This window comes from Symphalangus syndactylus, chromosome 2, assembly GCF_028878055.3.
Source record: "Symphalangus syndactylus isolate Jambi chromosome 2, NHGRI_mSymSyn1-v2.1_pri, whole genome shotgun sequence".
Taxonomy (NCBI): Eukaryota; Metazoa; Chordata; class Mammalia; order Primates; family Hylobatidae; genus Symphalangus; species Symphalangus syndactylus.
The window spans coordinates 66,776,607-66,801,514 of record NC_072424.2 but is presented as its reverse complement, the minus strand read 5'-3'; the positions used below and the strand labels follow the sequence as shown (position 1 = coordinate 66,801,514).

The 24,908-nt window shown below is 40.8% G+C and overlaps 1 protein-coding gene and 1 pseudogene across 1 annotated transcript in view; both read right to left on the bottom strand.

The window, feature by feature from the left end:
- Nucleotides 1-538: 538 nt before the first annotated feature.
- The window catches only part of LOC129470581 (ubiquitin carboxyl-terminal hydrolase 19-like), a 39,291-nt gene continuing 14,921 nt past the window's right edge, over nt 539-24,908 (bottom strand). The window contains exons 2-5 of the mRNA XM_063624364.1: nt 23,151-23,281; nt 1,762-1,811; nt 1,528-1,574; nt 539-618 (exon numbers count right to left, since the gene is read on the bottom strand). Coding sequence (XP_063480434.1) covers nt 539-618; nt 1,528-1,574; nt 1,762-1,811; nt 23,151-23,281 — 308 coding nt within the window. The remainder of the gene's footprint in view (nt 619-1,527; nt 1,575-1,761; nt 1,812-23,150; nt 23,282-24,908) is intronic.
- On the bottom strand, nt 2,165-2,302 carry LOC129470592 (small EDRK-rich factor 2-like; annotated as a pseudogene).

The following is a 24,908-nucleotide window of genomic DNA, read 5'->3' as shown; positions in this document are numbered from 1 at the left end:
GAAGGTGAAGGAGGAGCCCGTACTACACATGGCTGACGCAGGAGGAAGAGAGAGATGGGGGAGGTGCCACACACTTTTAAACAACCAGATGTCATGAGAACTCACTCACTATCACGAGAACAGCAGCAATGGAGAAATCTGCACTCATGATCCAATCACCTCCCACCAGTCCCCACCTTCAATATTGGGGATTACAATTTGACATGAGATTTAGGGAAGGGAGGACACAAATCCAAACTGTATCAGCCACCTTGCCCAGCCTGCTGGAAGTTTTTAATAAAGAATCTCAGATTAGACTTTTAAAGGCTGGGAAGCCAAGCTAAAGATCGGCCACTAAAGTGTGCCCATAATACCTATATGAATTCAGTGAATTTCTCTCTTCTTGAGGTTCCCCAAATATCTTGAGTTTCTTGGGCCTGTCAGAAAGTAACACTCTTTACTTACTACAAAATCAGGAACTCTGCAAGGGAACAGTGTAGACAAGGCATCAGACCAATCTTTTCCCAAATCGACTGGCTTTAACATCAACCTTGATTCCTCAAAGCAGTCTGGTCACATCTGAAAATGCAACATTCCAGTCAAAGCCTTGGTAAAATAACCAGTGTCTCCGATTGTGTCCTGTCACAGAAGAAAACAAATTCTTATTAAACTTATGTAAATAATTACATTGTCAACTTGTATGAATAGTTTTTGAATTCTGATGAAATCAGGTACAGAAAAAGGTAAATGTTTTAATTTTGCTCACAAAAGTATACTTTACCTAATTGCTGTAAGCTACAAACAACTTAAGATAAAAAAAAAGTTTACTGACGATGGAAAACAAAACATAAGAATCAGCAATGCTTGAGTGGGACATCCAACTTCTGAGTAGAAACCTTTGTGGCACCAGTGAAAAAAAATAGAATTAAATATGGGTGATGTTTAGAAAGGCAAGATTTTTGTTCAGAAGTGTGCCCAGTGCAACACCATGGAAAAGGGAGGCAAACCTGTAATCCCAGCACTTTGGGAGGCTGAGACAGGAGAACTGCGTAAGCCCAGGAGATCAAGACCAGCCTGGGGAGCATAGTGGGGCCTTATCTCTATAAAAAACAATAAAATATAGCTGGCCATGGTGGTGCATGCCTGTGAGAGGCTGCGGTGGGAGAATTGCTTGAGCCCAAGAGTTAGAGGCTGCAGTGAGCTGTGTTCACACCACTGTACTCCAGCCTGGGTGACAGAGTGAGATCATGTCTCACATAAATAAATAAATGAAAGAACCAGCAATATTTCAAGCAGAAAAGTTATAGGAAAATTATTTCAGCTGGGTGCAGTGGCTCATGCCTATAATCACAGCACTTTAGGAGGCTGAGGCAGGAGGATCGCTTGAGCCCAGGAGTTTGAGACCAGCCTGGGCAACATAGCGAGATGTTGCCTGTACTAAAAATAAAAAATTAGCTAGTCATGGTGGTACATGCCTGTGGTCCCAGCTGCTCAAGAAGCTGAGGTGGGAGGATCACTTGAGCCCAGGAGGTCGAAGCTGCAGTGAGCTGATCATGCCACTGTACTCCAGCCTGGGAGACAGAGTGATACTCTGTCTAAAAAACAGAAATAACAACAATTTCAGTCCTTTATTACTTTAGTCTCATGTAATTAATTCTTGCTCTGCTTGACATTGGTTAGCAATTTTATGAGTCCCCTTTCTTCACTGAAGTTTTTGAAATTCTTATGCAGTCCAATTGTGTGATCTCAAAATTATCAGCAGAGGTGTGTATTTCACAGTACCTGTGAGAGTCTTCATTTTTTTCCATCAATCTTCTTGAAGACACAACACTCTAGGATTTACAAAGAGAATGTAGAGAAAAAGCATTAGAATCATGCAATTTGCCAAGATATACCAGATTTTTAGGAATCTCATGCAATTTTTGAACACGTTAACACATTTATACAAATATAACTCAAAGTTAAGCATCATTTCATTCTTTTTTTCCCCAAAGAATTACAAAGCTACTTTTAATACTTTGGGGTGAGCCCCCACAGGAATAAAAAACACTGGGAAGGGGCAACTCTGTGACTCCCATGGCCCGGGGCAGAGAGGCTACTTGAGGGGAAGGAAGCACCAAAGGGACCTGCTGCAGATGCAGGGACACTGGTGAACGGCAGGAGGGTTGCGCATAAAGCCACAAAGCTACTTGGGTTTCTCCTTCTTCTCATTTGCCCTTTTCTGCTTTTGCTGCATGATCTCTGAGTCCCTCTACTTGCAGGTGGCATCAGAAAGCTGGCCATCTTGGTGCTTTCTCTTAAATGAGTTGCTCTGCTTTTCCATATTTTCTGTTGGGTGAGCTCACACTGGTCACCATGTGTCATGGCATTGACCGACACCCTGGGAGGCCAAGGTGGGAGAATCACTTGAGTCTACAAGTTTGAGACCAACCTGGGCAACATGGTGAGACCCTGCCTTTAACAAAAGTAAAAAAAATTAGTTGGGCATGGTGGCGCATGCTCATGGTCCTAGCTACTCAGGAGACTGAGATGGGAGGATTGAGCCCAGGGGTTTGAGGTTACAGTGAGCTGTGATTGTGCCATTACACTTCAGCCTGGGAGAAGGAGCAAGAGCCTGTCTCTTAATAAATGAATAAATAAGAAATGATAATTAAAAGATTAAAAAAATCTGCTCTTTGATAGAGACGAGACTCAGTTTTTCAAACAATCTGAAAACTAGTAAAGACATTATGATGCAAATCCCTCTCTTTTTTTTTTTTTAACAATTTACTCAAAAGGTGAACAACTCTTTTACTATTTCTTGTTAACACTACAGGAAAATATTATTCATAAGAAAACTTCAGAACAAGAATTCCTGAGGACAAAAAGAAAAAAGAGAAAACCAAATTCTATCTTTGTCTCAATGTATTACTAATGCTAAAGGATAATTTGGATAAAACCTTATAAACAGATTAATCCAATCTTTATCAGCTTTGACCACACAAGATTTCCATAGCCTTTTATTTATTTATTTATTTTTAAATAGAGACTAGGTCTTGCTGTGTTGATCAGGGTGGTCTCGAACTCCTGGCCTCAAGCAATCTTCTTGCCTTGGCCTCTCAAAGTGCTAAGATTACAGGTGTGAGCCGGCACACCTGGTCCCATAAACCTTTTATAACCTCTTACAAATTTTTTTTCACTCTTTTTTCCCCAACTTTCTGTATCCATTCACCCTTCCCTTATTTTTTCACTAATCTGTTTTTATTTCTTTAATTTAAAAGAACCTTTAAATAACTGCTAAACTACACAAAATTACTTTTCCTTGAACAAAAAAACACATCCTCATGTTTTTAAAATAACTTTCCTTACCAAAAACACTTGCTACTTTTCTTATGTACTTTGTATACAGAATTATTTCTCTTATATCTAGTAGTTTTAATTACATATATTAACTACAACTTTCTTAGTAATGCTAATTTCCAGTGAAAAACCTAGTAAGTAAACATTTTCTTTTTTGAGACAGATCATTCTGTTGCCCAGGCTGGAGTGCAGTGGCACGATCTCGGCTCACTGCAACCTCCGCCTCCTGGGTTCAAGTGATTCTTGTGCCTGGGCCACCTGAGTAGCTGGGATTACAGATGTGCGTCACTATGCCTGATTAATTTTTGTATTTTCAGTAGAGACGAGATTTCACCATGTTGGCTAGGCTGGTCTTGAACTCCTGGCCTCAAGTGATTTGCCCACCTTGGCTTTCCAAAGTATTGGCATTACAGGTGTGAGCCACTGCAGTTGGCCAAGCGATTTTGATTGTTTGGTATCAGGTGCAGAGCCTGGCACAGAGGATAGAGCAGTCAAGACAATGTCTGGAGGATTTGACTCTTTCTAGCATGGCCAGGAGATACAGCTGGGTCAGGGAGGACATACTGGGCTTGGCTCTACCCTGTGGTTGGTGGCCTAAGTGCTGTGGATATGCATATGTCTTCAGGCCTCATCATGGCCACCTGTCTAGGCCACAGAATCTAACAACTCAAAACCAAAGATGTAAGCTCATAGATAAATCAAGACAATATCAAAAGTATCACAGAAGCCACAGTTTTATTACCTTAAAACATCTAGCAGAGACAGCGTACATTTGTCTGACCAGTATACTCAAGCAAAAATGTCTAAAATTCTGAAGATATTTCTATTTTATTTTACCAGCAATTTAAAACCTGGCTTTATTTAATAGAGATGACTAAAGTCACGTGAATTTGAAAAGCATTTGGGCTAGTTATTTACTTTATAAGTGCTCATTTATTTGTAGGTCAATTTGGTACCCTGTAGACAATATGCAAACAGCATGTTTATACATGTATACATAAAAATACAGACAAACAGCCAGGTGTGGTGGTGTGTCCCTGTGGTCCCAGCTACTTAAGAGGCTGAGGTGGCAGTTCAGCCTGGGCAATATAGTATGACTTTGTCTTTAAGAAAAGTTAAAAATAAAAAAAATTTTTACTTAAAATACAGACACCCAGGTGTGGTGGCTCATGCCTTGTAATCTCAGCCCTTTGGGAGGCTGAGGCAGGAGGATCACTTGAGTCCAGGAGTTCAAGACTAGCCTGAGCACCATAGCAAGATCCCATTTATACAAAAAATATTAGCCAGGTGTGGTGGTGTGTGCCTGTGGTCCTAGCTACTCAGGAAGCTGAGGCAGGAGGATCACTTGTGCCCAGGTAGTCAAGGCTTCAGTGAGCTATAATCACACCACTGCACTCCAGCCTGGGTGACAAAGTGAGACATTGTCTCAAAAATTAATAAGTTGCTGGGTGTGTTGGCTCATGCCTGTAATCCCAGCACTTTGGGAGGCCGAGGCAGGTGGATCATTTGAGGACTGGAGTTTGAGACCAGCCTGGCCAACATGGTGAAACCCCATCTCTACGAAAATACAAAAATTAGCTGGGCCTGGTGGTGCATGCCTGTAGTTCCAGCTACTCTGGAGGCTGAGGCATAAGAATCGCTTAAGCCCAAGTGGTGGAGGTTGCAGTGAGCTGAGATCACGCCACTGCACTCCAGCTTGGGCAACAGAGTGAGACTCTGTCTCAAAAAAAAAAGCCAAAAATTAATAAATTTAAAAAAAAACAGACAAACATACAGACTTAACAGCTTCAATTTTTAAAATTTTAGCAATTAGATATTTAAAACTCAATATTTTATTTTATTTTTTTATTTGAGATGTGGTTTTACTATGTTGAGCATGCTAACCTTAAACTTCTGAGCTCAAGCAACCCTTCTGCCTCAGCCTCCAGGTAGCTGGGACCAAAGGCACATGCCACTGTGCCCAGCTTAAAACCCACTAGTTAACAAAAGGACAATTAAAGTAAGTCATGCCTCTGTAAATGGAACAAGTTAAAGTTTATCTGTCTTACATGGCCAAAGCCTTTCCCTAGTTTTAGAGGAATCAGGATAGCAAATTTACATCTCAATGTAAAGAGAAAGAACGTAAGGGTTTTCAAGAAGGAGTTTGGTTGTGTTAGAGGAAGATTAAACATGGATGCCAAAGTCAAAGTCATAGGAATTTACTATAGATTTTACAAGGAAACATACAGATAAGCCTAGAGAAAATTCAGAAACCTTTTCCAAATAATCAACTGAATGCTAGAAAGCCATATTTTGGAGACCAGTCTTGTTAGATAAGTGGTTTTAAAATTTAGTTTCTGTTTCTTAACTGGATCACTGAGCCCAGGGTGGACCCCATTAAAAAATAGGGCCAACAAAGCATTTGCAGTTTCTAGCACCTAATACTAGTATATGTGAAGAGCAGGTGCAGCTGAAGGGAGAGCATCTAGAACCCCAGAAATCCAGGATCCCATTTTTACACTGAATCAAAGGTCTTTAAAAAGAGGGAAACACTAAGCCGGGCACGGTGGCTCATGCCTGTAATCCCAGCACTTTGGGAGGCTAAGGCGGATGGATCGCCTGAGGTCAGGAGTTTGAGACCAGCCTGGCCAACACAGTGAAACCCCGTCTCTACTAAAAATGCAAGAAGTTAGCGGGGCGTGGTGGTGGGCACCTGTAATCCCAGCTACTAGGGAGGCTGAGGCAGGTGATTCGCTTGAACCTGGGAGGCAGAAGTTGCGGTGAGCCGCGATCGCGCCATTGCACTCTAGCCTAAGCAACAAGAGCAAAACTCCATCACAAACAAACAAACAAACAAACAAAAAAAGGAAACACTATGGGATCAGGTTGTGCAATGTTTCCACACTGCACCTTGTTGCAAGGATATTCCCCCAAGGCTGGTGGTGACTCAACATCAGTTTGCCTACTCGGTGATCAAACCATCCCCCATGGGAGTCTTATCACTTGGTGGTGAGTGTTCCTACAGCCTCCAGGTGTCCAAACGACACCTCTCTTTATCTAAACGCATGAAGAAATAAGTAGCTTCCTGTAATAATAACCGTTCGTGATAATCACTGTCAGCCACCTCCAAAACTGCGGCCCTTGCCAGTGGCCCACCAGTCTTCACACACAGAAAGGTCAGGTTTCTCTCACAGTACAAAGTAATCCCTCGTACCCCCCAAAGCCAGAGAGATCAGGAAACTCAGCGCAAAAGAGAGTAGAACTTTAGACATGAGAGTAATCTGCCCATGACTCTTTAGGCTCCAGGAGGAAAAGAGAAGACCCTAAAAAGGGGATGTATGGCACATTTTTATGTGTTCCTCAGGGGGTCTGAGGGCCATTAGATGTCCCCTGTAGACCGCTGTATGTGGAAATGAAAGTGGCAAAAAAGCCTGGGTACAGTGGCTCATGTCTGTAATCCCAGCACTTTGGGAGGCTAAGGCAGGAGAATTGCTTGAGCCCAAGAGTTTGAGACCAGTCTGGGCAACATAGTGGGACCCCATTGCTACAAAAAATGAAAACATTAGCCAGGCCTGGTAGTATACACCTGAGGTCCTAGCTATTTGGGAGGCTGAAGTGGGAGGATCCCTTGGGAAGTCAAGGCCGCAGTGAGCCGTGATTGTGCCACTGGACTCCAGCCTGGGCAACAGAGTGAAACCTTGTTTCAAAAAAAAAAAAAAAAAAAGAAAGAAAGAAAAGAAAAGAAAAGGAAACAAAAGAAAAGAAAAAAAGGCAAAAAGGAAATAGAAGTGGAAAGAAATGGAAAAACAAATCTTAGAGGAGCCAATTTGGAGATTTTAAGCTTTCTTGAAAGGCCAGTGAAATTTTGTATTTTTCTCAGCAAAAATCATGCCAATAAAAAAGGAAGCAAATAGAAGAACCAAACATATAATTAGAAATGAAATTCAGTCGGCTGGAAAAAATTCCCAGAAACAGGATCCAAAAGAGAAAGCTTTTTTTTTTTTTTTTTTTTTTTGAGACAGGGTCTCCCTCTGTTGTCACTGCGTCTGGAGTGCAGTGGCACAATCACAGCTTACTGCAGCCTCAACCTTCCAGGCTTAAGTGATCCTCTCACCTCAGCCTTTCAAGTAGCTGGGACCACAGGTATGTGTCACACACCAGGCTCATTTTTTTTCTTTTTGTGGAAATGGGATTTCACTATGTTGCCTAGGCTGATCTTGAGCTACTAGCCTCAAGTGATTCTCTTGACTCAGCCTCCTAAAGTGCTGGGATTATAGGTGTGAGCCACTGCACCTGGCCAGTTTTCGTTTTTCAAAAAAAAAAAAAGAAAAAAGAAAAAACAAAAATCAAAAACATTATAGTCTAAATATCAGCTTTTGATTAAGCTGACTTCTGAATGACCATAAAGATTAAAAAAAAATTTACAAATCTCTTACTATCAGATTTTATCCAGGACAAACAGCCAATATGCCTGGCTTTTGAACTTTTTACCAAAGATATCTTCCAAGAGACTCACCAAAACCAAAATGCCTTAACCAAGATTATGACTTAACCAAGCATGTATGAGGCATCTCCAAAGAGGTGCAAATCAGTCCTCACAAGATTCAGAACCACCCCAAAGATAGCTCCAAGAAACGAAAGTTTCATTAGACACAAATGGGGTACAACTCACATTTCTGTCTGACCATATCCCTATATATCAGTCAAAGTAGATTTAAAGACAAGGAGTATTTCTAAAGATAAAGAAGATCATTTTGCAATGATAAAAAGGTCATTTAAACAAGAAGACACAATAATTAATTTTATTTATTTATTTATTTTGAGACAGGGTCTCTCTCTGTCACCCAGGCGAAGTACAGTGGCATGATCTCAGCTCACTGCAAACTCCACCTCCTAGGCTCAAGCTATCCTCCCACCTCATCCTCCCAAGAAGCTGGGACTACAGGCATGTGCCACCATGCCTAGCTAATTTTTAATTTTTTTTTCTACATATGGGGTCTCACTATGTTTCCCAGCCTGGTCTCAAACTCCTGGGCTCAAGAAACCCACCTGCCTCGGCCTCCCAAAGTGCTGGGATTACAGGTGTGAGCCACCGTGCCCAGCCAAGAAGACATAACAATTCTAAGTGCATGTGCACCTCTTAATAGCTTCAGGGTGTATGAAAGCAAAAAGTTGATAAAAGAGAAATAGATCTTCAGGCATACTTGGAGGTTTTAATGCTTCTCCTTCAGTGTGTGATGGGGTAAGAAGACAAAATATCAATAAGGTCATAGAAGATTTGGATAGACCGGGCGCGGTGGCTTATGCCTGTAATTCCAGCACTTTGGGAGGCCGAGGTGGGCGGATCACCTGAGGTCAGGAGTTCGAGACCAGCCCAACCAACATGGAGAAACCCCGTCTCTACTAAAAATAAAAAATTAGCCAGGAGTGATGGCACATGCCTGTAATCCCAGCTACTCAGGAGGCTGAGGCAGGAGAGTCGCTTGAACCCAAGAGGCGGAGGTTGCAGTGAGCTGAGATAGTGCCATTGCACTCCAGCCTGGGCAGTAAGAAACTCCATCTCAAAAAAAAAAAAAAGAAAAAAGATTTGGATAACACTCTCACCATTTTGACTTGATTTACATGTTTATAGATAATCTAATAATTTCAGAGTATACATTCTTTATAAGTTCTTTCCATTCATCAAGATATACTTTATGCTGCTGCATTATATATGCAATTTAAAAATAATATTTACAAAAGCATAAAAATATAAAATACCTAGGAATAAAAAATTTAATCAACAATGTGCAAAACCTGCACACTGAAGAACATTAAATATTACAGTGAGAAATTAAAGACCTAAATAAGGCCGGGCGTGGTGGCTCACGCTTGAAATCCCAGCACTTTGGGAGGCCGAGGCAGGCGGATCACGAGGTCAGGAGATCGAGACCACGGTGAAACCCTGTCTCTACTAAAAACACAAAAAAGAAAATTAGCCGGGTGTGGTGGTGGGCGCCTCTAGTCCCAGCTACTAGGAGAGGCTGAGGCAGGAGAATGGCGTGAACCCGGGAGGCGGAGCTTGCAGTGAGCCGAGATTGCGTCACTGCGCTCCAGCCTGGGCGACAGAGCAAGACTCCGTCTCAAAAAAAAAAAAAAAAAAAAAGACCTAAATAAATGGAGTGGTAAACTGTGTTCATGGATTGGAAGCATCCATCTTATTAAGATGTCAACTCTCTTGATACTGGCTCATAGAGCCAAAGCCATCCCAACCAAAATCCTAGCAGAATTATTTAAACAGAAATGAGCAAGTTGATTGTAAAGCTTATATGAAGTTGCAGAGAATCTAGAATAGCTAAAATAATCTTGAGAAGGACAAAGTTGGGAGACTTCAACACTTGATTTCAAAAATTATTAAAAGCACTTTGGGAGTCTGAGGCAGGAGGATTCCTTGAGCCCAGGAGTTCAAGACCAGCCTGCACAACATAGTGAGACCCTGTCTCTACAAAAAATAAAAAATTAGCCAGGCATGGTGGCACACACCTGTGGTCCCAGCTACTCAGGAAGCTAAGGTTGGAGGATTTCTTGAGCCCAGGAGTAAGCCCTGATCACACCACTTTGCACACCAGCCTGGGTGACAGACCAAGACCCTGATCTCAAAAAAAAAAAAAAAAAAAAAATTACTAAAAGGCTACAGTCATCAAAACTGTGTGATACTATTGTAAGCAGATCAATGGAATCCAGAAATAGACCCACACATATATAGTGAATTGTCTTTTTACAAAGGTGCCAGGGAAAATCAATGGGGAAATTGATAGGCCAACAAATATGACTAGAACAACTAGATATCTGGAAAAATTGTAATTTGTAATTTTATATTACATTTGTAGTGTACATTTATGACAAATTACAATTTTAAGCCTATGTTATCCATATTCTGAGAAATAAATTACATATCTGTTACTCCTATACAGTTCTCTCAAGCCACAGGAGTATTATTTATTAAGTAAGCTTTGTTAAGGGGCTGCAGTAACATTGTGGACACCAGGGTATCATTTAGAAAACAGTTTGAATTTATTAAATAATGCTTTGTATTCTGGATGATATAATACAAATGGCCTTCTGTTTTTAGTTCCTCCACTTACATTCATGATAGAAGTTTCTAATTCCATTTATGACCAATAATACATATTTGTGAGACTGCTAGCAGGTGATGGAAATGCAGGTGTTACCTCCTTGCACAAAATGAAATTTCACAAACAAATAGCTAAATTGATTGAAAGAATTAATAGATCTACTGTAGTTTATTTCTAAAGCATCTTTCTCCTGATCTCTTCCAGGAGGTTGGGGGTGGGGCTGAAAGTTCCAATCCTCTAATCCTGCCTTGATTTTTGGGATGACTAGCCCCCATCCTAAAGCTACATAGGAGTTGCCAGCCATCAGTCAACTAATTAGCATGCAAAAGTATGCTTATCACTTCAGAGAGTCCAAGGATTTTAGGAGTTGTATGCCAGGAAGTGGAAGACCAAATATATATTTCACAATATTCAGTGACTAATGAAGGTTAATCGAAAAGGAAGTTCCTGCTCTAACAAACTAAAATGCAAATGTAATTTAGTTTTGAAAACCTTTTCTAACACAGATTGTGTTTTGAGAGTGGTTTGTTGAGGAGAAAAGATCAGGCTGCTATATGATTCTGACTCCCAGATCAAGGGGCCTTTGTAATTGGGCCAAGCTTGGTATTCCCCAAGGAGTTCCTGTCTTCAAAAGGGCCTATTGATACCAGAGGGTAAAGTTGCAGCTGGAGTAGCAGCACAGTTTCTTTCTTATCATTCCAACGATCCAGGAAAGTCTCCCAATGCTGGGACAAAAGCTCCCACCATGAAAGATGTGTTTTCTCATCCATATAGTGTTAGAGATACACCATAAACTCTCTCTCTCTCTCTCTTTCCTGCCACCCTATTTCTGCAGTGTTTTTCCTGCTCTGGTCTATGTAGTCAATGACACTTCCATTACTATAATATTACTTGACACGTTCAAGTTACTGGAGGAGTGATTAGATTACATTCTCTTTATAGTTGCCCTTCAGTATCTGTTAGTGATTGATTCTAGGAGCCCCCTTGGATAGCAAAATCCATGGATGCCCAAGTCCCTTGTATAAAATGGCATAGTAGCTGGGTGTGGTGGTGCATACCTGTAATCCCACTTACTCAGGAGGCTGAGGCAGGAGGACTGCTTGAGCCCAGAAGTTTGAGACCAGCCTGGGCAACAATAGTGAGACTCTGTCTCAGAAAAAAAAAAAAAAAGAGAAAGAGAATGAGAGAAAATGGGGTAGTATTTGCATATAACCTATGCACATCCTCTTGTATACTTTACATCATCTTCGGATTACTTATAATACCCAATATAATATCAATATTAGGTAAATACTTGTTATACTGTATTTTAAAATTTGTATTACTTTTTATTGTTGCATTTTTCTTTTCCCAAATATATTCAATTCCCAGTTGGTTGAATCTGAAGATACAGAACCCACAGGTAGGAACAGATAACTGTAATTAAATAACAGGCCTGAGGATACACACTTTTAACACTAATGCTGTCACTACAGCTTGCTTGCTTTCTCTTTTCTTTCTTTCTTTCATTCTTTCTTTTTCTTTCTTTCTTTCTTTTCTTTCTCTTTCCTTTCTTTTTCTTTCTTTCTTTTCTTTCTCTTTCCTTTCTTTTTCTTTCTTTCCTTTCTTTTTCTTTCCTTTTTTCTTTCTCTTTCCTTCCTTCCTCCCTCCCTTCCTCCCTCCCTCCTTTCCCTCCCTCCCTTCCTTTCTTCCTTCCTTCCCTTCCTCCCTCCCTCTCCCTCCCTCTCTCTCTCTCTCTTCTTTCTTTCTTTCTTTCTTGTTTTGAAACCGAGTCTTGCTCTGTCACCCAGGCTGACATACAGTGGCATGATCTCCGCTCACTTCAATCTCCGCCTCCCAGGTTCAAGCGATTTTCATGCCTCAGCCTCCTGAGTAGCTGGGGCTACAGGCATGTGCCACCACGCCCAGCTAAATTTGTATTTTTTTTTTTTTTTTTTAGTAGAGACATGGTTTCACCATGTTGGCCAGCCTGGTCTGGAACTCCTGATCTCAAGTGATTCGCCCGCTTCAGCCTCTGAAAGTGCTGGGATTACAGGTGTGAGCTACTGTGCCCAGCCTGCAGGTTACTTTCTAAGGCCTCCTACTACTTGTTACAAATGATCTCTCAGGAAGGATAACATTTGCAAGTGGGTCATCTCAACCATTTTGTGTTGATTCTTAATTTGCTATTTTATGGAGCATGTACCAAGGGCCAAGCTAAGTGCTTTATCCACATTTTTCTAATGTAATCCCCATGACACACTCTCAAATAGATACTTTTACTTCTCCATTTTACAATTAACTTACTTTGGGTCAGAGAGTTAGGTGATGATAGAGCTGGATCTCAAAAGCAGATCTGCCACACTGGAAAAAGCCCTTATGAATACAGTGAATGTTGAAAGCCTTCATCTGAAGGTGTCACCAACCTCTTTCAGCATCAAAATTCCACAATGGAGAAAGGCCTTAAAAAAACAAACAAGAAAAAAAAAAAGAGAAAAGAAAAGACGATCTGAGCTCAGAGGGTGACAATCCTGACTTTATCCCCAATCCTACGTATCTTTTTTGTTACTCTCTTTGTATTTTCTATCACTTGGTCACCTAATCTAGGCAGAAAATACTAGGCAGCATAGGATGAGATAACGCAAAAGGCAAGAAACTGCTTTGCCTTTGGGGAGAGTTTGATCTTGTTAAGATTTAGTCAAGCAGTGGGTCTCATTATGTTGCCCAAGCTGGTCTCGAACTCCTGACCTCAAGTGAGCCTCCTGCCTGAGTCTTCCAAAGTGCTGAGATTATAGGTGTAAACCACTATGCCCAGCCAAGCTGTGGTTTTCTTTTCTTTTCTTTCCTTTTTTGAGACGGAGTTTCACTCTTGTTGCCCAGGCTGGAGTGCAATGGCACGATCTCAGCTCACCACAACCTCCGCCTCCTGGGTTCAAATGATTCTCCTGCCTCAGCCTCCCGAGTAGCTGGGATTACAGGCATGCAACACCACACCCAGCTAATTTTTGTATTTTTAGTAGAGAGAGGGTTTCTCCATGTTGGTCAGGCTGGTCTCGAACTCTCGACCTCAGGTGATCCACCCGCCTCGGCCTCCCAAAGTGCTAGGATTACTGATGTGGGCCACCACGCCCGGCCAAGCAGTGGTTTTCAATTTAAGATACATACTAGAATCATCTGTGAAACTTTTTTTTTTCTTTTTTTCATTTTGGAGACAGGGTTTTGCTCTGTCATCTGGGCTGGAGTGCAGTAGCATGTTCATAGCTCACTGTAACCTTAAACTCTTGGGCTCAAGTGTCCTCCTGCCTTGACCTACCAAAGTGTTGGTATTACAGGTGTGAGCCATTGTGCCTGGCCTATCTGTGGAACTTTAATAAATGCTGATGACAGAAATTCTGATTTAATTGGTCTGGGTTATGAAGACTGGGCAACAGGACTTTTTAAAACGTCCCAGGTATTCTAATGTGCAACCAAGGCTGAGAACCAGGGGGAAGGTAGAAAGAAGATGGTAGAAAGAATATCCTCAAATGAAAAAACATTATAGCAACTACAATGTACAAAATGGTATATTTTGAAATATATTTATTTCTGTGAAGGTTATCAGAATCGAAATTGAGTCATTCATGTTAAAAAAAACAAGACAAAACAAAACAAACAATAAAACAACCTGCACAAATAGAGCCAGAGAAGGCTATGAAGAGAGGATTCTCATGCATGTATACCTGATAAAACTATCATAAAAGATTCTGCAAATAATACAACATTGCACAAAGTTCATCATAATGTTACATAAAAAAAAAACTTTTGCAAGGACATCTACCCAGTAACTGCCTGTCTAGCCCAGACTGGCATCTCCCTTGTTATTGATCTTTGTAGCCAAGGATAATTATTTCAAAACAATTATATAACCTCCTCATTTTTTTTCCTTTAAAAAACCTTTGTCTTTCTTTACCTCCCTGAACACACACATAGTTTCCTATGGCATGCATATTGCCATTGCAATGCTCTATTCCCACATAAACATCATTTTCTTTTAGAGAGTCTCTCTCTGTTATTTAGGTTGACATTCCTTACCTCCTTCCACAAAGGATATGATGTGGCTAAAAAAGTATTGGGTACAGAATGAATTCCACTGAGGAGCACAGAGTTTGAGGTACTTGTCGAATAGGCCAAAGATGGGCTAGGACATGTGAGGCTGGTATTGAAATAATTCAGGTGCATTTTTATTTCTCTGGTTTTGGTTTGCAAGGCAGCAGCGGCAGATTTTAGAAAAAAATAGTTCTTAGAAAAGAGCTGATTGGTCCAGGTACTGTTTCTAGGTGACTAGTCCAAGAACTGTTTCTAGGTGGTTGATTGGTCCAGAAGCTGTTTCCAGGCTGCCTAGCCAGTAGATTGCCTTGTCTCCAAGGGTTACTCAATTTACAAAGTGATAACAGGTCTCCAAGGCTTGTGCGGAATTATAATTTTTCCCAGTACAGAAGCTTACTGAAGAAAATACCAGTATTTTAAGGATGACTCATAGGCACACTGTACATTTCTTTGATCCATCTTCCCTAAGGGTTATGCATTGCTTATAATGCAGAAGCTTTCTAAATGATTTTTCCACAAGTCAAGGAGTGGCTGGAGCTATTCTATGAAAAATTTATAGCTGTTAAAAGAGCAACTTTAAACTATTTCATGCAGTTCAACTGTTAGACTATTTCCAGTCTTTTCTTTCCCCTTCTCAAGAGTAGATGAAGCTGTTCTCAGTTTAATATCAGAAGAGAAAGAATGATGTAAACAATGATGGTATAATAATACATGAAGAAAACCAATAAAAGGGTAAAATCACTGCAATCCTATAATCTTAATACTTAACAATTTTTATTTTCACGTAGCTTTCTTCTAACCTAAGGTCAATATTATTTGGACAATGATACACATAAATTTAAGGCTTAACTGTCAACCATATGTTTAAAAGTACTTTCAGTGCCAGGTGCGGTGGCTCACACCTATAATCCCAGTGCTTTGGGAGGCTAAGGTGGGAGAATTACTTGAGGCCAGGAGTTTGAGGCCAGCTTGGCCAACATGGTGAAACCCTATCTCTACTAAAAATATGAAAATTAGCCAGGTGTGGTGGCACGTGTCTGTAATTCCAGCTTCTTGGGTGGCTGAGGCATGAGAATCGCTTGAACTCGGGAAGCGGAGGTTGCAGTGTGACAAGATCGCACCACTACACTCCAGCCTGGGTGACAGAGCGAGACTCCATCTCAAAAAAAAAAAAAAAAAAAAAAAAGACAGAGAGAGATTTTTAGTTGATTTTATAGTGGCTAACCACATTTTTTTAAAAAGTATGATATAACATGATTTGTGAGCAAAATTAATGTTTTTATCTTCAGATTCAATGAATCTTCTGAGCAGCACACACACATACGCTGGACACTTATTTTACTAATTATCTCATTAAAAATAAATAAACATTTGTGGAGAAGCCCCATTGTGGCAGGCTGTGTTATAAGGACTGGAGATACGGCTGTGATGAAAACAGACAAAATCCGCTTTCTCTAGAAGGGAAAAATAGGCTATAACAATCACAGCAAACACAAAATGGTTTTCGTTCCATGTGCTTTACGTGTATAAACTCATTTAGTTCTCCTAACAATCCCATGAAGCAGGTGCTATCATTATCTCCATTTTATAGGTGAGAGAACCAGTGCATAGAAAGGTTAAGAAGCTTGATGAAGTTGCACAGCTGCTGAGCATTAGAGCTAGGATTTGAACCCAGGCATGTGGTTCCACAGGCTACACGCTTAACTGCTATGCTATTCTTTCTATAATTAGCTCCTCTATTCTATGTATTCTGGTGACACAAGGAACCAAAAGTTTTCCTTTTCCTTTCTCAAATATTTTCAGTTTTTGCTTCAAATATTTAACTATTTGAACGCTAGGGCCAGGTGTGGTGGTTCTTGTCTGTACTCCTAGCACTTTGGGAGGCCCAGGTGGGAGGACGGCTTGAGCTCAGGAGTTTGAAGCCAGCCTGGGAAACATAGTGAGACCTTGTCTCTACAAAAAATTTAAAAAGCTAGCTGGGTGCAGTGGCATGCACCTGTAGTCCCAGCTACTGGGGAAGCTGAGGTGGGAGGATCACTTAAGCCCAGGAGGTCGAGGCTGCAGTGAGTTGTGAATGAGCCACGGTGCTCCAGCCTGGGCAACAGGCAAGACCCTGTCTCAGAAAAAAAAAAATTCCAGACACTTAAAATCACAGTTGCTCTTAAAAGCATAGCTTTGACATGGAATAAGTTCCATGTCTGTCACTCAGTAGCTGTGTGATTATGAGCAAGTTTCTAAATCTCACTAAAGTTCTCTTTCCTCATTAGTAAATGAAAATAATCGTTTACCTCCTAAGGTTGTTGTGAGAATTGAGGACAATATGCATGAAAATCATTTGATCCTGGCACAAAGTAAGTGCCCAATGAATGGTTACTTTTATCCAGTCATACATTCATTCAGTCAGCAAATATTTGTTGAGCATCTGCCATGTTCTAGGTATTGTTCTAGGTACTGGGGATATAGCAGTGAGTAAAACAGACAAAGGTCTTGCTCTCAAAGCAATTCTTTGGCTTTCTAGCCTTAATAAAATGTGTTTAATCTTATTAAATTTGTTTATATTAATTAAATTGTACTTTAAATTTTTATTAATTTATTTTTTAATTAAGTTGTGTGGTATATAGTTATTTAAATGCATTTAATATTATTTTTAAAGCATTAGTAAAGTGTGTTTGATCAGTTATTCCCTCTTCTCTCCACTGCCTTTTTGTCATAGTCACTTAAATGTAATAAAATTTCTTTTATATTTATTTCTTTTCTTTTTTTTTTTGAGGTGGAGTTTCGCTCTTGTTGCCCAGGCTGGAGTGCAATGGCATGATCTTGGCTCACCACAACCTCCGTCTCCCGGGTTCAGGCGATTCTCCTGCCTCAGCCTCCCGAGTAGCTGGGATTACAGGCGTGTGCCACCATGCCCGGCTAATTTTGTATTTTTAGTAGAGACGGGGTTTCTCCATGTTGGTCAGGCTGGTTGTGAACTCCCAACCTCAGGTGATCCGCCCACCTCGGCCTCCCAAAGTGCTGGGATTACAGGCGTGAGCCACTGCACCCCGCTTATTTCTTTATTTATTTTTCTTTTTTAATAGAGACAGAATCTCGCCATGTTGCTCAGGCTGGTCTAGAACTGCTGAGCGCAAGCAATCCTCCTGCCTCAGCCTCCCAAAGTGCTGAAATTACGGGCATGAGACACCATGCCCGGCCACATTTCTTTTATATTAAAAAATCCCTGAATCAACCCTTTAACTTCAAGTTAGCTGACAGTGGCTGCTTTAGTTCCTTGCTGCCTTTGACTCACTGTCTCCACTCTCTAGGTTGACTTCATGACTTCTCATTCATACTCCAGAGCACTGGAAGCAGTCTCTTGTTTCTTGTGGAGAGGCCACGTGATGGCAGGCTGTGTTCTAAGGACTGGAGACATGGCTGGGATGAAAACAGACAAAATCCTCTTTCTCTAGAAGGGAAAAATAGGCTATTGCTGTCAACAATAGGTATCACTCTTAACAAGGTCGCCCCCTTCCTTAAAACCATTCAATGACTCCATATTTACCTCTGACTCATATTTACTTGATGAAGTTGCACAGCTCCAGATAAAGTCCAAACTCTTTAAAATGGCATGTGGACATGTTCTAGCCTTCCCTCCCACCATTCCCTTTTCTACCTCCACTCCCTCCCCTGCCCACTGCCCCAAACACACACACACACACACACACACACACAGTTCCCATTCTATAGATGGGCTTGACATTGCCCAGAAGTACCATACTTTCACCTGTAAGCAGTGGTATTCTAGAGTTGATTTGTATGGGCGTGTGAGAGCGTATGGTGCACATCTCTTCCCAGTTCCATGTTCAGTGAGGTCATGGTGGGAGTAAATCAAGGAAACTGGCAAAATCTACAAATTAGGGCATTCTTGCTTCTCTCTAGAGAGACAGTTATTAAACATTTACCAGCTCACCATAGCCCCTAGGCCTTTGCATTTATGGCCCTTCCCCTACCCTAACTTGGCCCAGCTTAAATGTCTCTTCCTCCTGGGAACCGTGTTTTGACTCTTCAGGATTGGGATAGATACCCTTCACTGTGATTCTTTGGTAACTTGGGCAGCGGCCCCACTATTTTTCCTGTATTCTATACTGGCCAAGTAAAGTCCTTGAGTTCAGGGCCCTTGTCTTGTTCATTGTTGTTCTTGTCTAACTGGGATAGTGTTTGGCACATAGCAAGGTGCTAAACCATATTTTTAAGTGAACCAATACATGAGTAATTAAAGTAAGCCCTCCCTACTAATAATAGGCTTTTTATGGTTCAAGAATGTGCCTTAATCTTTGTATCTCCTGAAATTCCTCACACAGAGAAAGTTTAGTAGACGTTTGAATAGATTGAATGGACTAGACTTGAATGTACTTTACATGAGCCTAAAACTAGGGCCCAATTTAAGATATCCATTCTAGAAGTGAGTCAATGATATTTGAGATTATGATTCTATAGAACCAAAACCTGGAGTATTGAAATATGTCACCAGAAAGTTAAGATTTTCCCTGGCCATTAATTTGCCTTGATTTATTACTCTTATTTCCTTGTTTTTTTCTAAGGTGATCCCAAGCTTGTTCCACTTCCTTCTTCCCCCAACCTGGCTTTTCTTTTTGAGACAGGTTCTCACTCTGTCACCCAGGCTAGAGTACAATGGCGTAATCTTGGTGTGCGCCACCATGCCCAGCTAATTTTTGTATTTTTTGTCGAGATGGGTTTCGCCATGTTGCCCAGGCTGGTCTCTAACTCCTGGACTCAGGCAGTCTACCCACCTTGGCCTCCCAAAGTGCTGGGATTACAGGCATGAGCCACCAGGCCTAGCCACCCTATTTTTAATGTACAGCTTGGGCATACTCTTTGCTCACAAAATGATACGCTCATTGAACCATGAGTGGGAAAGCAATGTGGTGCAGTAAGAAGTGCTTGAAACTTAAAGTCAGGAGACACTGGTTGTGTTCCTGTATGTCACAACTTTCTGGTCTTTTCATCTGCAATAAGAAAGATAATATCTTCCCTATCCAATTCACTATGTTTTTAAAGATGAAATGAGTTAACATAGGTGAAAATGCTTTTGTAAATTGTCAAGTACTACATAGAGTAAATGCAAATTTCTCAAACAAATTGATCTTCAGCACATGCTATCATTTACTTAGTAACTCCCTAGCAAGCAAGTGATACCTGCAAAGAAGTAAGAGTGATCCAGTATAGAGAGAGGATATTTGCCTGGGAAACAGGATGCCTGTAATTAGGTAAAAATGATGGTTTCATGTTGCAAAGACTTAAAGCATTAGCTTCATATCGGATGCTACATAGGAAATCTGGGGTGATTCTGCCTGAGATGCCAAGTGTGCTATCAATCAAGAATAAAAAACAACTGGCCTAAAACAAAAATGATAAGGATATACTGGTGGCTGATGACTGGAATAACAAAGCTTCATTCTCCCAAAGGATCTCATAGACTCCAATTAATTTAGAAGCATGGAATGATGTCAAATACAGATCTGTACCAAGCAACAAAGTTCTGCTTTCAAATAGATAGCTACCAGTGAATATCTCAAATTGCCGACATCGATGCAGATATATGGTTTGCCCTTTTCTTAGTTTGGGGAGATATTTTCCCTTTGCAGAAGTTAGTTATTAGCCTCCCATAAAAGGAAGAGTACTCAGTGTGGTCCTCCAAACAACAGCATCGTCATGGCCCCAGAGCTTGTTAGAAATGCAGTATCTTGGGTTCATGCCAGACCTATTTAATTAGAATCTGCATTTCAATGTAATCTCCAGGTGATTGACTGCATTTAAGTTTAAAGTGCCCCACCATAGGGACCAGCTATTCATTTTTCAAATGAGAAAAATGAAAACTCAAGCCTTGAAGGGTGATTTTTTTTTCCCCTTAAGGTCTGACACACTTAAATCCCAGTTTGGATTAGAACAAAGATTTCCTGCCTCTGCTGGCAAGTTCCAGCATTGCACACCCTCTCGCAGCCTGGTTCTTTGGCTTACTGGTTGGGAGGCTTGGGGCAAGTTATTAAACCTATCACTGAGCTGGTTTCCTCATCTATAAAATGGAGATGATAGCAATGTCTACCTCATACAACTGTGAGGATTAGGCTGGGCGTGGTGGCTCACGCCTGTAATCCCAGAGCTTTGGGAGGCGAAGGTGGGCAGATCACTTGAAGTCAGGAGTTCAACACCAGCCTGGCTAACATGGTGAAACCCTGTCTCTACCAAAAACACAAAAATTAGCCAGGCGTGGTGGCAGGCGCCTGTAGTCCCAGCTACTAGGGAGGCATGAAAATCGCTTGAACCCCCAGGAGGCAGAGGTTTCAGTGAGCAGAGATCATGCCACTGCACTCCAGCCTGGATGAGTGAGAGTTGGTCTCAAAATAAAGATATGTGTGTGTATATATATATGTATATATGTAAGGCACAATACACACATAAAATTGTATTATTAAGTGAAAAGATAGTGTTCCACATAATTCAAACAGTAGAGTTAATTTTTTAATTAAATTTTTATTGCACACAGAAACAGAGTTATTATCTCTGAAAACCTTTGTGCCTTGACAGTAGCATTCAGAAAGCAGTTGTTTTCCTTTCAATCTTTAATATTTTCCAGTAAAGAAACATATAAAAGCTGGATAGGCAGAGGTACCCTGCTAGTCACTGTTATTTAATTACATGGTAGGTTAGGCTGACCTCTATTATTATGAGTTTGGTGAAGCGGGGCCAAACCCAACATTTGGAATAGGCACACACATGTGTAATAGAAGAACCTGGCTCACTGACCCACTTTCTTGGTTACCAAAGCAATGAGAGTTTGGATTATCTGGTTTTTAGCTCCACCTAGTGACCATATATATGGCTCAGTTTTCAGTTGTAAAATTACGGAGCATTCTAGTTTTATGTTTAAACGAAAATACATTCAACTTCTCACTATTCAGGGGAAATGATCCCATATACACATTTTTGATTTTTTGTTTTGCATAAAATAATAGGCTTAGAGTTCTTGGAGATGATCAGAAAGAGGACTTCCTATTTAGAACAGAAAAGATTGGAGTCATCTTTGATTCTTCCCTTATTTGGTATGTCCATTCTGTCATCAAGCTCTAAAAAAATTAATTTATCAAAACATTATCCAGCCACATGTACTAATTTAACGCTTCCTTTGGGATTGTCTGCGTAGTGAAGGAATGTATTGGACATTACCCTAGAGTTTGGGATTCCAGGCCCTGCTCCTTTGCAGAGCCTTGGAGAAGAATGATTAGAGGTGTATCTGGACAGAGAAGGCTTGAGCAACAGGGTTTCCAGCCCTACAAAACTTGCCTTTTCCCACAGTGTGGTTGGTTGAGAAGCAGAAGAGAGCTTCTGGACCTAAGGGAGCCACATAAAGGATCAGCGCAAGCTATATGACCAGATGGTCAGTGATAATAGGCAACCTTTCCCTTTACCTGCTTCTTGGAAATGTGTTGTTTGAGCCCTCAGAACCAATATATAACTCTAGGGATAGGGTAGGGCAGGAAGCCAGAACTGAGGGCTGGGCGCGGTGGCTCACATCTGTAATCCCAGCACTTTGGGAGGCTGAGGTGGGAGGATCACCTGAGGTCAGGAGTTTGAGTCCAGCCTGGCCAACATGGCAAAACCCCATCTCTATTAAAAATACAAAAATTAGCTGGGTGTGGTGGTGTGCACCTGTAATCCCAGCCACTCAGGAGGCTGAGGCATGAGAATTCCTTGAACCCGGGAGGCAGAGGTCGCAGTGAGCCAAGATCATGCCACTGTACTCCAACCTGGGCAACAGAGTAAGACCGTCTCAAAAAATTTTAAAAAAATGCCAGAACTGAAATTTCCTCCCTGTTTAGCAAGAAGGGGACTCAGAATCAAGATTAAGTTGATTTATAGAAAATAAAGAGATGTCCATCCTGGCCAACATGGTGAAACCCCGTCTCTACTAAAAATACAAAAATTAGGTGGGCGTGGTGGCACGTGCCTGTAGTCCCAGCTACTTGGGAGGCTGAGGAAGGAGAATTGCTTGAACCCAGGAGGCAGAGGTTGCAGTGAGCCGAGATCATGCCACTGCACTCCAGCCTGGCGACAGAGCAAGACTCCGCCTGAAAAAAAAAATAAATAAATAAATAAAATAAAATAAAGAGATATAATATTTTTGCACACAGGTTTGTGGCTGGAGAATCAGAGCTCTGCATTAGGAACCTGTTCACTGTTGGCTGTACTTTGCAGCCCTGGAACTGGAGTTATTTCATATTGAGACCTTGTTAAGGAATTGATGTGCAGACATGAATTTGGGTCTTTAGAAGTCACTGATAAGTGAGGGAATGCCTGCAGACTCTGAGTTAACAAGATTTGAAAGCATGCTATGGAAAACTTTAAATTCCTTGGCACTTCAACAACATACAACATACTAGCAAACCAAATCCGACAACACATCAAAGAGGTAATTAACCATGATCAAGGGGTTTCATCCCAGGGATGCAGAGATTGTTCAACATATGGAAGTCAATAAATATAATGCACCACATAAACAGAATTAAAAACAAAAACAATATGATCATCTCAATAGACGCAGAAAAAGCATTAGATAAAATCCAGCATTACTTTATAATACAAACTGTCAACAAATTAGGCGTAGAAGGAACCTACCTCAAAAATAATGAAAGCCTGGGCACAGTGGCTCATGCTTGTAATTCCAGCACTTTGGGAGGCCAAGGCAGAAGGATCGCTTGAAGCCAGGAGTTCCAGACCAGCCTGGGCAACAAACTGAGACCTTGTCTCTACAACAATAAATAAGAAATTAAATAAATTTAAAAAATATAAAAGCCATATATGAAAAACCCACAGCCAACATTATACTGAATGAGGAAAAGTTGAAAACATCCCCTCTAAGAACTGGAACAAGACAAGAATGCTCACTTTCATCACTTCTATTCAACATAGTACTGAAAGCCCTAGCCAGAGCAATCAGGCAAGACAAAGAAATAAAGGGCATCCAAATTGGAAAAACGAAAGCTGAACTATCTCTGTTTGCTAATGATACAGAAAACTCTAATGACTCCTCCAAAAGACTTTTAGATTTAGGAAATTGATTCAGTAGAGCCTCAGGTTACAAAATCAATGTACACTAATCAGTAGCACTGTTATACACCAACAAGGACCAAGCTGAAAATCAAATAAAAAACTCAATCCCTTTTATAATAGCTGCAAAAAAGTAATAATAAAATAGGAATATACTTAACCCAGGAGGTGAAAGATCTCTACAACAACTACAAAACATTCCTGAAAGAAATAATAGATGACACAAACAAATGGAAATACATCCCATGCTCATGGATTGAAAGAATCAATATTGTGAAAAAGACCATTCTTCCCAAAGCAATCTATAGATTCAATGTAACTCCTATCAAAAAATCAACATGAGTTTTCACAGAATTCGAAAAAACAATCCTAAAATTCATATGGAATCAAAAAAGAGCCCAAATAGCCAAAGCAACCCTAAGCAAAAAGAACAAATCTGGAGGCATCACATTACCTGACTTCAAATTATACTGTAAGACTACAGTAACCAAAATAGCACAGTAATGGCATAAAGTAGATACACAGACCAATGAAACAGAATAGAGATCCCAGAAATAAAGCCAAATACAACCAACTGATCTTTGACAAAGCATACAAAAACATATATTGGGGAAAGGGCACCCTATTCAATAAATGGTTCTGGGAAAGCTGGATAGCTACATGAAGAAGAATGAAATGGGATCCCTGTCTCTCACCCCATATAAAATCAACTCAAGATGGATTGGATTAAAGGCTTAAATCTAAGACCTGTAACCATAAAAATTCTAGAAGAAAATCTAGGAAAAACTCTTCTGGACATTGGCCTAGGTTAAGAATTTATGACTAAGACCCCAAAGCAAATGTAATAAAAACAAAAATAAATGGGATCTAATTAAATTTAAAATGTTTCTGCACGGCAAAGTAAATAAACATCAGAATAAACAGACAACCCACAGAATGGGAAAAAATGTTTGCAAACAACGCATCTGACAAAGGACTAATATCCAGAATCTATAAGGAACTCAAACAAATCAGCAAGAAAACAAAAATAAAAACAAATAATCCTATTAAAAAGTGGGCAAATGGCTGGGTTCAGTGGCTCACATCTGTAATCCCAGCACTTAGAGAGGCTGAGGCAGGAGAATTGCTTGAGCCCAGGAGTTGGAGTCCAGCCTGGTCAACATAGTGAGACCCTGTCTCTACAAAAAAGAAAAAATTAGCCAACGTGGTGCCTTATGCCTGTAGTCCCAGCTACTCAGGAGGCTGAGGCAGGAGGATTGCTTGAGCTCAGGAGTTCAAGGTTACAGTGAGCTATGATTGCGCCACTGCACTCCAGCTGGGTGACAG